We start from the raw sequence: 13,976 nt of genomic DNA on the forward strand, positions 1-13,976 counted from the left end.
TTTTTAGCTGAACACTAGTTTTTCTATCATCATATTTGTAGCACTTAGTCAGTGTTTGTTTAACATTTAATCCTAGGTACATCTTTTTGTTACTAAGTTAAACTGTGAATCCTTCTACCATTCTAATTGGTTGTTCTCCTTGCTATTTGTAAGGCTGCAGATGACCTTGCTCATCTGCTGCTGCTTATAATGCATTGTAAACTGACTTGTGACTTTTTGTATTCAGAAAGGTGGGCAATAAATCCAATGAACTGATTGATTAATGTTTATTTTGGTTCGGTTTTTGTTTTGCTGAATCAAAACAAACATTTATAAGCAAAAAAAACAAAATCAAAACGGGGTTTTCCCGAAAACACCACTGCTGCTTTGCGACCAACTCCTGGGAGCTCTCCAGGCCCCTCTGATCCCCCTCCCAGCAATCAGCCGGGGATGGGGACCCGCTCAGCCTCTACTTCCTGCTTCATGAGGGTTCAAGCCCCACTATCCCCACTCGCTCCTGCCCATCAGAAGCCTTTTTTCAAAATGGCACAGCCAGCTCTTAAACTGGCATCATTTTGATGTCATATTAGTGCTAATCTCAGGGTCAGCCAGCACCATTTTCAAAAATATTCCAGTGAGGGCAAGAGCAAGTGGAGACCACTCCTACTCATCTCTAGTACAGGCACTGGGACCCTTCATAGGAAGAACTGGGGGCCTTGGAGGTCCATAGACCTGACTGATTTTGGGAGAGGCAAGATGGAAGGAGGTTGGAGGGGTCTGGGGAGGTTCTGGATGGGCTTGATTCAGCCCAGCAGAGTAGGTCTGGACCTGTCCTGTCCTGTTGATTGAGGTATGGTTTGGAATAAGGATGTGCATTAGTTTAAAATTAAACTGCAAAATGTGATGAATAAAGCTAATTTGTTACATTTGGGGGGCCCCGAAACAAATCACTCATGCTTCAGATCAGGAGCACAAATTTATTGCAAGCATATGACTGATAAAAAAATATATTTTTTTATGAGCAATTTCAAAAGAAAAGTTAAAAAATAAATATTCATCTGAAAAGTTCTCAAATAACTCTAGTGGACCGATGATTATATATGACCAGTTAAGTAGATGAAAAGTTACGATTTACCAAGTAAACTGCATTCATGTTATGATGGTCCTTAAGAGAGAAAAGAATATTAAGCCTTTGTGCCCTGAGAAATTTGAATTTGGATACCCAAAGAGTATTTTTTACAACATTAACTCAAGTTATCCAGCTATATACTACTGAATATAGGTTCCATTGTATTAGGTTATTCTGAGTGGGAGCAAGACTAAAATGTCTACATAAAGGAGATTTATTTGACTTTTCCAAGAGACACAGATACCTTGAATATGTTTTTTTAATAGGAAATGTTATTTTTATTAGCAAAAATAAAAGATTACTTTCTGCTAGATTTTTTCCAAACTGTATCAAATCTATTCTAAAATCAAAGCTTTTAGTGCTATATTGATGCATATGAACTCTATTTTAAGAAAGCAACATTTAAAATGTTACCTGTTACTTACAGATGATTAAAAGAAAATATAATTCTCTTTTATTTAAACTTAAAAGAGAGAATGATTTTATAATGTTGGTTATTAAATGTTATTTATTTTACTTTACATTGTATGGCTGATTTACTAGAGTTGTTTCCTTAAGCAATTCTGTCCAATATAAGCAGGGTTTCTATTCTTAATTGTTTATAAACTATATATTTAAGTGTTTATTGTTTCAGCTAATTAGGGATTCATTTCAGAGTACTTAAAATAAATGTTCATCAGTGTTTGCACAGTGCACGTACTATTACTGGAGTCCTTGTTCAGTTGAATCAAATACATATATTTGTGCAGCTGAGGCACAGACAAAGGGGCCAATTTAAAAAAGAAGCACTGAAAGCAGGCACTGAATGTTCCAAACGCACCCCAGGCACCTCTCCTGGGGGCGTGAAGCAATATTTAAATTAGGACTTGCGCTGTTGAGGAGGCACTAGGGGCAATTGCGCGCCCCTAGCACCTTCTTGACAGCATGTGCCCGAGAGAGGTCCACTGTCAGCGGCTGTCTGCCATTTAAGAACACTGACGGTGAATTTATCATGTCAGTGAAAGGGCCTATCACCTTTCAGAAGGCTGTCATGAAAGGGGATTGGTCCTTTCACTGTCAAATGTCAGTGAAAAGGACCAGTGGGCAATAAGTGAAGGAGTAAATAAATTAATATTAAGTGCCCGACACTTTAATATTGATCTATTCACTCCTTACAGTGCTGGCACTCAGGTTCGGAAAATGGTCGCTGAATTTATCAGCGACCATTTTCCTAACCCGTGGATGTGGGCCGGTTAGGAAAACTGATGCTAATTTATCAAAGTCGGTTTCCCTAAACCGCGCACAGCCAGGGGTTCAGGAAACCAACACTTGTCAACTGAGCATCGGTTTCCTGCACCGGACTACCAGTGCTTTTTTTTTTTTTTAACTCTTTTTTTTAATTATTTTTTTTTAAGATTTGCTTCTCCTACTTAATATCACATTGATATTAAGTAGGAGGCTGTACATTTTTTTCTGTTTTTTTGTACTACTTTTAGGAGCGCTCAGCAATTAACGCCTTCTCTAGACAGGCATTAATTTCTGAGAGCAATAATGTACATCTTAGATGCACATTTTTTTTTGCTTTCGGAGTGAATAGCTAATAGCCTCATTCACATGCTTTTGCAAATGATGAGCACTATTAGTTTCACTCTGTGTTGGACATGCATTGTGGAGGCGCTAATCCCCTTATGGCATAAGGAGATTAGTTAGTGCCTATGCAACCTGCGTCCAACTGCGGGTTATACAGTGTGCTTGGCTGAGCACACTGTATTGCATCAACCCCAAAGAGAGAGGATCCAAGACGAATATGGGGAGGGGTGAAAAAGTACTAGGGAAAGTGGTGTTTTTTCCCAGGTTTATCCAATAAATACCTACAGTATTTTTTGCATGGGTTTTATCAATGTTTATCAGCTAGAACCAAAAATCAGAAGCCCTAAATATAAGACAAATACAGGCCATAGTAGCTCCATGGATTTACTGCAATTGGCTGTAGACTTTTGCTCTGGCTCAAGTTATTTTCGCGGAATTGTTCTTCCATTCCTTTCCAGATTCTTGTGTTGATGGCCCTTTGCAGGACATGGGAGAGCCTCTTTGATATGTCTCTTTGCTCTGTATATGAAGCAATGGGATTTACCAGGTACTTGATCTGTTTCACAGGTTTCCTTCCACAAGTGAATGACTCAGACCGTTCCCTGCTTCATCTCCAGCTCCCTTTCCAAGGATGCATGCAACTTATTCACGTGGACGATAAGCTTGTAGACCTACATGACGTGGAACAAGGCAAGATAGGGAGCTTTGCCAATATCAGCATTGATATGTGCGCCATTATAGACAGGTAAGAAATCAGCTTGTATGAAACTCAGCATGTTCTGGGCATATTCTATAACTTTAAGAAACATCCATCCTTAGATCTTAGAGCTAGTGAGCAGTTCCACTTTGATCCATCATTTTTTATTTTTTATTTTTTTACTGTTACAACTGGCACAACTGGAGAAAATACTTTGATAAACTTAATAACATTAATTCTCTTGATATTAATATTTGTCCCTTTTCACTATAAGACATGTTCATCAATAATATATGCATTTGTATTTTACACAGAATTAACTTTCGCTCATGAATCAGTTGTTCAGTCAAAGAGATCAGGCTGAGCAATGCAGGCAATTAGTGCTAAAGTAAGTTGTGCAACACTAACAGAATCATGTTCTTTAAAGGCAAACAGTGTATCCTAAAATCAAAATGCTGGCATAAAACTCTATAATGATGCAACATGTCAGAGATTCAGAAATATTTTGGTAAACACAGTATGCAATTTTGACTCATTGTCACTTCATTTTCTCATATTCGTCCACCAACGTTGTATTTCATTTCACTGATTGTGCATATCTCAGTGCTTGTGAGTTGGTCCCAGCATAATCCTACCCTGTGCAGGGGCATCCTCAAGCAAATGGCAGACAAAAATGTATTTGATGGTCTACCTCTCGCCACAAGCACAGGTCTCAGGCCTGGTAGATTATAATACCCATTTTGCCATATCTGCTCTTGACCCGTCGACTTGGATATGGACGTTATACACTAGGGATGTGAATCGTTTTTTGACGATTTAAAATATCGTCCGATAAATTTTAAATCGTCAAAAATCGTTAGCGGCGATATTTAATAGGAATTCCCCCGATTTATCATCAAAAATCGTAAATCGGGGGAAGGGGGAGTGGAAGGGGGAGGGCGGGAAAACCGGCACACTAAAACATCCCTAAAACCCACCCCGACCCTTTAAAATAAATCCCCCACCCTCCCGAACCCCCCCAAAATGTCTTAAATTACCTGGGGTCCAGTGGGGGGGGGTCCCGTTGTGATCTTCCACTCTCGGGCCACGAGTGCGTTGATATAAAAGGTAGCGCCAGCGCCATTTTGGTTCCTGTCCCCGACGTCATGAGCGTAGAAGATCGCTCCTGGACCCCCGCTGGACCCCCAGGGACTTTTGTCCAGCTTGGGGGACCTCCTGAACCCCACAAGACTTGCCAAAAGTCCAGCGGGGGTCCGGGAACGACCTCCTGCACTCAAATCGTGTTGCCGTACAGCCGGCGCCATTTTGCAAAATGGCGCCGGCCATATTGCAAAATGGCGCCGGCGATACGGCAACACGATTCGAGTGCAGGAGGTTGTTCCCGGACCCCCGTTGAACTTTTGGCAAGTCTTGTGGGGGTCAGGAGGCCCCCCCAAGCTGGCTAAAAGTCCCTGGGGGTCCAGCGGGGGTCCGGGAGCGATCTTCTACGCTCGTGACGTCGGGGACAGGAACCAAAATGGCGCCGGCGCTACCTTTGCCCTGTCATATGACAGGGCAAAGGTAGTGCCATTTTCTATCAATGCACTCGTGGCCCGAGAGTAGAAGATCACAACGGGACCCCCCCACTGGACCCCAGGTAATTTAAGACATTTTGGGGGGGTTGGGAGGGTGGGGGATTTATTTTAAAGGGTCGGGGTGGGTTTTAGTGTGCCGGTTTTCCCGCCCTCCCCCGATTTACGATTTACACAATATTTATAAAAACAAAACCGCAACGATCCGATTCCCAACGCCCCCCCCCCCCCAGCCGAAATCGATCGTTAAGACGATCGATCACACGATTCACATCTCTATTATACACAAGTAATTTATAAATCATGGAAAAAATAGAGTGAGTGCAGTTTTGGAATTGGGAATTTGACTGGGTAGAGCACCAATCTTTCAGCACTCTGTTTAGGTCTATCCCTCTCTAACTGGTTTTTTATCTAAATGCATTTGATATCTCTCATTTTGTAATAACTTTATTCACCATTTTAAGGCTTATCATGACAGAAAAACCATTATCCTGAATGGTGTTAGGATTCTTTGGTCAATCCTGTATTGTAGTGTACCATGGGTGAAAGCACTCCAAAATCAAGGATGTCAATGTGTCTCTGTAGCAGCACAATTTTACTTTAGACAGGACCTGAACTAATAGCAGACAACTCTAAAGATGTGGCTTCAAAGTTGGCTTGATTTTTATTTATACATGCTGTTGCATAGGCACAATTGCTTATACACCGTTTTCACGTATGTGCTGAGCATTTCAGCTGAGAATTCTACAGATCAAACTGAGATATTCCCTTCAATCTCTTATTTTACCACTGGTTAACTTTTCATACAAAAGCACAAGAATTGTAGTTGTGTTGCTTAATCCTGGGTTTCCTGAGGGTTCTGCATTCCTTTTCTCATTTTTTTCATGGGATTCTTCCCTCACAGGGAATTTACAGTGGAAGTCTAATTCACTCATTGTTTGCTACAGTTTCATGTCATTCACTGATGGGCAATTTCTCACAGATGGGATTGCAAATTCCTTCCTACAGCTCAGAGCTTCCCCAGGAGCCAGGCATTTCTTTCATTGCCACACTTCAAAGTAGTCTCCTTCGTTCTCAGTTCCTATTTGAACAGTAACATACAACACACACTGTCTCCATAGACTGAAGACTTAACACACACTAGGGGTGTGCATTCTTTTTCGCCGTATTGGCGATCTGCAACATATACTGCACTATTCGTGGGGAAGCAAAACGTATCGCGATTCCCCACGAATACACGAATATTCGCCAAATTATAGGGCCACCTAAATGAAAATTTTAACAAACCCCCCACCCTCCTGAACCCCCCCCAAGACTTACCAAATCTACCTGGTGGTCCAGCGGGGGGGGGGGGGGGGGCCGGGAACCATTCCCTACACTCACACCCTCGGTGCCGGTTTCATCATGGCGCCGATAGCCTTTGTCACAGGGGCTACCGGTGCCATTGGTCAGCCCCTGTCACATGGCCATCGGCTCCATATTGTGCTCCTACCATGTGACAAGGGCTGACCAATGGCACCGGTAGCCCCTGTGATATAGTATGGGCAAAGGCTATCGGCGCCATTTTGAGTATTGGCATCGGACAGCCAGAGTGCAGGAGGTCGCTCTGGGACCTCCTTTGGACCCCCAGGGACTTTTGGCCAGCTTGGGGGGGCCTCCTGACCCCCACAAGACTTGCCAAATGTCCAGCAGGGGTCCAGGAGCGACCTCCTGCACGTCGGCCGTCCGATGCCAATACTCAAAATGGCGCCGATCGCCTTTGTCCTCACTATGTCACAGGTACCGATGGCCAGCACCTGTGACTTAGTGAGGGCAAAGGCGATCGGTGCCATTTTGAGTATTGGCATCGGACGGCCGACGTGCAGGAGCACCAGCACCAGCCATCCATTGCTCATACCATGTGACAGGGGCCGACCAATGGCTCCAGTAGCCCCTGTGACATAGTAAGAGCAAAGGCTATTGGCGCCATTTTGAATACCGGCAGCCGACAGCCCAAGTACAGGAAATCACTCCAGGACCCCCGCTGGACCACCAGGGACTTTTGGCAAGTCTTGGAGGGGTCAGGAAGGTGGGGGTTTATTCTTTAGTGATACATTGTATTCGTAGGGGTTTGCCATACTTTTCGTGACCCCCACGAATACAACGAATATGGCATATACATTGTGGATTGCCAATACGTTGCAAATGAAGGCACACTCCTAATGTTCATAGATAATATTATTTCTTGAGAGTGATTATGGCAAGGATGACTAATCTTAGTAGAGCTTCAGGATTCAGGGTTAATATTGATAAGTCTGAAATACTGGATATCTCTTTGACTAAAGCACCAATTGTAATTGTGGGATAACTGTAAGATTTAATATTTTGGAGTGTATATTGGAAAGGCCAATGCTAATCCATTTCAGTTGAATTATCCACCTCTATTGGATGCGACTGAGAGAGATTTGATTAAATGGGATAAATATTAGGGATGTGAATCGTTTTAGGACGATTAAAATTATCGTCCGATAATTTTAATATCGTCTTAAACCGTTATGGAACACAATACAATACAGATTCTAACGATTTATCGTTATAAATCGTTAGAATCGTGAGCCGGCACACTAAAACCCCCTAAAACCCACCCCCGACCCTTTAAATTAAATCCCCCACCCTCCCGAACCCCCCCCCAAATAACTTAAATAACCTGCGGGTCCAGCGGCGGTCCGGAACGGCAGCGGTCCGGAACGGGCTCCTGCTCCTGCATCTTGTCGTCTTCGGCCGGCGCCATTTTCCAAAATGGCGCCGAAAAATGGCGGCGGCCATACACGAAAAAGATTGGACGGCAGGAGGTCCTTCCGGACCCCCGCTGGACTTTTGGCAAGTCTCGTGGGGGTCAGGAGGCCCCCCACAAGCTGGCCAAAAGTTCCTGGAGGTCCAGCGGGGGTCAGGGAGCGATTTCCCGCCGCGAATCGTTTTCGTACGGAAAATGGCGCCGGCAGGAGATCGACTGCAGGAGGTCGTTCAGCGAGGCGCCGGAACCCTCGCTGAACGACCTCCTGCAGTCGATCTCCTGCCGGCGCCATTTTCCGTACGGAAAATGGCGCCGGCCATACGCGTATGGCCGGCGCCATTTTCCGTACGAAAACGATTCGCGGCGGGAAATCGCTCCCTGACCCCCGCTGGACCTCCAGGAACTTTTGGCCAGCTTGTGGGGGGCCTCCTGACCCCCACGAGACTTGCCAAAAGTCCAGCGGGGGTCCGGAAGGACCTCCTGCCGTCCAATCTTTTTCGTCTATGGGCGCCGCCATTTTTCGGCGCCATTTTGGAAAATGGCGCCGGCCGAAGACGACAAGATGCAGGAGCAGGAGCCCGTTCCGGACCGCTGCCGTTCCGGACCGCCGCTGGACCCGCAGGTTATTTAAGTTATTTGGGGGTGGGGGATTTAATTTAAAGGGGCGGGGGTGGGTTTTAGGGGGTTTTAATGTGCCGGTTTTTCGATTTTTCGATTTTTCGATTTTTTAACGATTTTCACGATTTTTCACGATATTTTACCCCCCCAAACGGCAACAATACGATTCCCTCCCCCTCCCAGCCGAAATCGATCGTTAAGACGATCGAGGACACGATTCACATCCCTAATAAATATGACTTATCGTCATTTGGGCGAATTGCAGCTATCAAAATGAACATCTTACCTAGGTTTTTCTATCTACTTCAGACCTTACCACTTTACATTTCAAGCAAAATGCTTAAACTATAGCAAAACATGTATTTTTTATTTCATATGGAGACCCAGGCCTTCTGGTTTCCCTAGAACAGTGATGTATTTACCAAAACAAAGGAGGGGGCTTAGGGGTTCCTTATCTTTCTTGGTATTTTCTGGCATCTCAGCTGAAGGCTATCATAGATAGGCACTGTCAATGGGAGAGAAAACAGTGAACAAACCTAGAAGAGTTTTTCATGGGCAGGATGCCTCTCTAGGTTTTGACATGACAGCCTAGGCAGACTTGGAGAAGTATACAAGAAATGTCCCCTTACATGATGAATACTTTGCGGGTTTGGAAACACTGAAGATTTTTGATCATCAGCAAAAGGGATTAGTTTTATAGTTCATTACTGTTACATAATTGCGAATTTTCACTGGATTGGAATTGGGATCACTAGCAAAATGGAAAAGTTTATTAATCCAGAGATTGGAGCAGATTTGGGAAGGTGGGACAATTATGACTCTGGGGCACTTTGCCGAACTATGTGGTGAAGTTCCACATTACAGCTATTTTTATTTACAAATTTACACTTTTTATTTACAAATTTACACTTTAAAAAAAAAAAAAGCAGGGGTGCTTGAAGGATTAAGGATAGGCAAATCTTTCTTTGAATGTCTTTGCTCTCAAGTAGATACTAGAAAGGAGTCTATTTCTAAGATCTATGCAATCCTGAACCAGGATTTGAGGGTTAAACCGAAACATCTTCAAGCCTGGTTAAAGGATTTAGGGCTGAGTTTATCAGACCATGAGTGGGATCAGATTATTTCTCAATGTCAATAAAAGCTCTATTTCAGCACTGCTATTAAAAAATGGTTATATAGTTTTCCTAAGATGGTACCTGACCCCTGAGAGAATCAAATTTTTCTGATAGATGCTGGAGGGGATGTGGAGAGGGGGAGGACACTTTCTTTCATACCTGGTAGAACTGTACTAAGATCGCTTGTTTTTGGGAAGAGTACCACGCTACAGGTGGAGCTGGAGTGTAATCTACAAAGAGATTTACTCAATTTGAATGAGGGCAAGAGTAACACAACTGTTCAAACGTTTATGCAACAGATCTGTTTAGCAGCCAGATGTGAAATAGCACACTTTTGAAGGAAACATACTCCTCCATCTATTAAAGATGTTCTTACATGGTTGGACAAACTTTATTATTTCAATAAATTGACTGCTTTAGATACAATAGAGTATCCAAATTTGAGCTTATGTAGCAATCTATTGCTAATTATTGGCTGTTATCACATTTTGATGAAGGAGTGACTGGGAAGAGTTGATATCCTATCTTATATGTTATCCTATTATATATGAATAACATATACTCCAAAGATCCAATTTCTAAGTTTCCTTGCTGCCAATGCTGACAGTATTCTTTGCTGATATGGTTCTGGTCTTAGTCTTTATGTAATCTCAAATGGCGTTTTGGGTGCTATCTTGGGATATTAATCTCAATCTGATATAATGTGTGCTTTCTTTTGTTTAGTCCTGAAGTGGGGGTGAAGTAGGAGGGAATAGTGCCTCTAATAATTTGAGAATCGGGGGGACATGAATGTACATTGTTCTCTGCTTGCTTATTTGTTTTGCTATGGTTATTCCTTTTACTTGAGTGTCTATTATGGTTGTTCAATTGGCATAATAAAAATTGTCAAATTAAAAAAAAAGTGTAGTAGATTTGTGAGGCATGACTTCCATGCTGGTTGTTTCCCATTAGCCCATGTCTATCTATATGATCTTTGATTTTGATTTTTATAATAGTTTCCACAATTTTTCCCGGCATTGAAGACAGGCTCACTAGTCTATGGTTTCTTGGATCATCACTGGAGCCCTTTTTAAATACTGGAGTTACATTGCTCACCTTCCGGTCCTCAAGTACAATGATAGGTTACAAATTACTAGTAATAGGTCTGAAATTTCATTTTTTAATTCTTTCAGAACCTTGGGATGTATACCATCTACTATTCTTCAGTTTATCAATCTGGCCTACTATATCTTCCAGGTTCAACATGATTTGTTTCAGTTCATCTGAATCATTACCCCTGAAAACTGTCTCTGGAACAGGTATTTCCCAAATATCCTCATTAGTAAACACTCAAGGAAAGAATTCATTTAGTTCCTCTACAATGGCCTTATCTTTACTGCCTCTATGTACTTTACTAGCAAACCTAGGGAATCAACTTCTTCCTATATGCTGATGACAATGCCATACAATTCTACTTCCCTTTCGATAAAACATTTGAAAAAACTGTGTTGACTGACAACATACATAAAGGCAATACAACAAAACTCTCTACATTGAAACTAACACTAAACCCCTCAAAAAATGAAATCATGTGGTTATGGAGAAATGCCTTGATAATTAAACCACCAGCCCTAGACCTGGAAACTTTTATCATTACTCCTTCTGATCAAATATGAGACCTGGGAAGTCAGATTCATGAGAACTTCACAATGAAAAAACATATAAGCAAACTAATTAAAACAGGATACTCCAAACTGAGAATATTTCAATGACTGAAACCATTACTAACAATGCAAGACTTCCGCACTGTCTTACAAACACTAATATTCTCAAACTTAGACTACTGTAACTCTTTATTACTTGGCCTACCCTCTGGTCTACTAAAACCATTACAGTTACTTCAAAATGCCTCTGCTAGACTCTTACTAGGGACAAGGACATTTGACTACATCACATCCTCATTGATAACACTGCACTGGCTTCCTGTAAAATCCAGAATTCACTATAAAGTATTAACTAGGGGTGTGCATTCGTTTTCACTGTATTTGTAATCCGCAACTTATTTTTAGCGATCCGCAAAATACGTTGGGAGGCGAAACGCATCGCGACTCCCAACGTATTCAACAGATTTCTATCGGTGCCGTGAGGAAATCGCAAACGAGTGCAGGGATGGCTTCCTGACTCCCTGCTGGACCACCAGGGAGTTTTGGTAAGTCTTGGGGGGGATTAAGGAGGGTGGGGGGGTTTAAATTTTTATTTAGGGAACCGGGAAACGTATGGACAGATCGACAACTTATGGAATTCTCCATACTTCCATATTCAACGGAATCGACCCTCAACGACAAATCACAAACGCAACGAAAACTTTTTGTCTGCACATCCCTAGTATTAACTCTAATGTTCAATATAATCAACAATATTAACCCATGCTTAATAGGAGTGACACTTCAACTGTACACTCTGCAGAGAGTTCTAAGATCACAAGACAAAGAAGTTCTAAAAGTGCCTGCAACACAGAACATACACCTAACACAAATAAGAGACCGAATGTTCTCCATAGCAGGTCCCAAGTTGTAGAACTTCTCCCAGAATCACTGCGTCAGATAACAGAAGAGCTTCAAGTGTGAATTAAAAACATGGCTCTTTATAAATGCATATGACAACGTAAAATACCTATATGACGAAAACTCCACTGTCAATACCAGCAATATTGTCAGTGAAGCAATAAATAAGAAATGAATGATGTAACATGTACTTCTAGGATAATTAGAATTTGTAGCTTGTGTTGTGCTAACTTAGAAATGTATGAATATGAACTTGGATATGTATTTGCTCTTGTGCTAATCCAGAATATGAACGCTGTCCAAGTATGTGCATGTTATCCATGAATATGCATACAGATTTTGTAAACCAATGTGATCTTTGTTTGGAATGACGGTATATAAAATGCCTAAATAAACTAATAAATAAATCTTCCCAAAGTGCCCTTTAACGCCTCAGTTATCTAATAGTCCAACTGACTCGCAGACTTCCTGCTTCAGATATATTTTTTAAAGGTTTTATTATGAATTTTTGCGTCTACAGCCAAGTTCTTTTCAAATTTTCTCTTAGCCTGTCTTGTCAATGTTTTCATTTAACTTTCCAATGCTTATGCTTTTTTCTATTTTCTCCAAATTGATCCTTCTTCAAATTTTTAAAGGAAGTTCTTTTGGCTAAAATAGCCTCTCTCACCTCACCTTTTAACCATACTGGCAATCATTTCACTTTCCTTCCACCATTCTACTGCATGGAATACATCTGGACTGCATTTCTAAGATGGTATTTTTAAACAATGTCCACACCTGATGTATGCTCTTAACCAGTGTAGCTGCAACTTTAATTTTTTTTCCTATCAATTTTCCTCATTGTAACAACATTTTCCTTTTGAAAGTTTATTGCTAGAGCTTTAGATTTACTTATTGTCCCCTTCTAGTCATTAATTCAAATTTGAATATGTTATGATCACTACTGGCCCCACCACTGTTACCTCTCTCATCAAATCTTGTGTTCCACTAAGAATTAGATCTAAAATAGCTCTCTTCTCATCAGTTCCTGAACTAATTGTTCCATGAAGCAGTCATTCATTCCATCCAGGAACTTTATCTCTCTAGCAAGTCCTAATGTTACATTCACCCACTCAATATTGGGTTAATTGAAACCTCCCTTTATTACTGTATTGCCAAATTGGTTAGCTTTCCTAATTTCTCTTAGTATTTCATCATCTATATAATCATTTTGGCCACTTGGACAGTAGTATACTCCTATTGTTATACTCTTCCCCAACTGATGTGGTTTCTGCCCATAAAGATTCTACTTTCTTGCAGGATCTTTATCCTGTTGGACTCTGTGCCACACAAACAAGTTAATCCTCCCTATAATTGTGATATAATTTGTACCCTGGTATTACATTGTCTCATTGATTATCCTCTTTCCACCAGGTCTCTGAGATGCCAGTTATGTCTATCTCATCATTCACTGCTATACACTCTATCTCTCCCATCTTACTTCTTTAGGGGGACCCTTCACTGCCATGGTAGCACGATCTCAAACAGTAACATTTCAGCATTCCAGGGTCTTACTACTGTTGATTTTCCCTGTGCCTCATATCTTCCTAAGATCAACTCTGCTCACAACAATCCTTTCGATCATACCAGGATCTTAAAATATAGGACTTTACAGTTCTCTGGGTCATACTATGTGACCCAGTGGCCATTTATTAATTATATATATAATTTATTTGATCTATTGTTCAGTGTATGAAGACAATACATGCTGTGTGCATTTTCCTAAATATTAATAAAAACAAAGTTCTAGTTGAATGAACTTGATATATAATAACAAATCCCCCTGTGCAATTCTGTTAAGCATGTGTGGTGATAAGAACAAAAGTAGAAGGCAAGTCAAGAGGAGATAAATTTGCATTCTACTCCCAGCTTGATGTGTGTGTATGTCGGGGGGGGGGGGGAGGGGAGCTGGTAGAAGGTTTGTAGTGGGAGGGATATCCTCC

General features: G+C 41.6%; 1 protein-coding gene across 1 annotated transcript in view; it reads left to right on the top strand.

Annotated features, from left to right (window-relative positions):
• Nucleotides 1-13,976, top strand: part of CNTNAP2 (contactin associated protein like 2) — a 2,918,762-nt gene that overhangs the window by 1,314,263 nt on the left and 1,590,523 nt on the right. The window contains exon 9 of the mRNA XM_029589581.1: nt 3,245-3,422. Within this exon, the coding sequence (XP_029445441.1) occupies nt 3,245-3,422 (178 nt within the window). The remainder of the gene's footprint in view (nt 1-3,244; nt 3,423-13,976) is intronic.

This window comes from Rhinatrema bivittatum, chromosome 2 (assembly GCF_901001135.1).
Source record: "Rhinatrema bivittatum chromosome 2, aRhiBiv1.1, whole genome shotgun sequence".
NCBI classification, from domain to species: Eukaryota; Metazoa; Chordata; class Amphibia; order Gymnophiona; family Rhinatrematidae; genus Rhinatrema; species Rhinatrema bivittatum.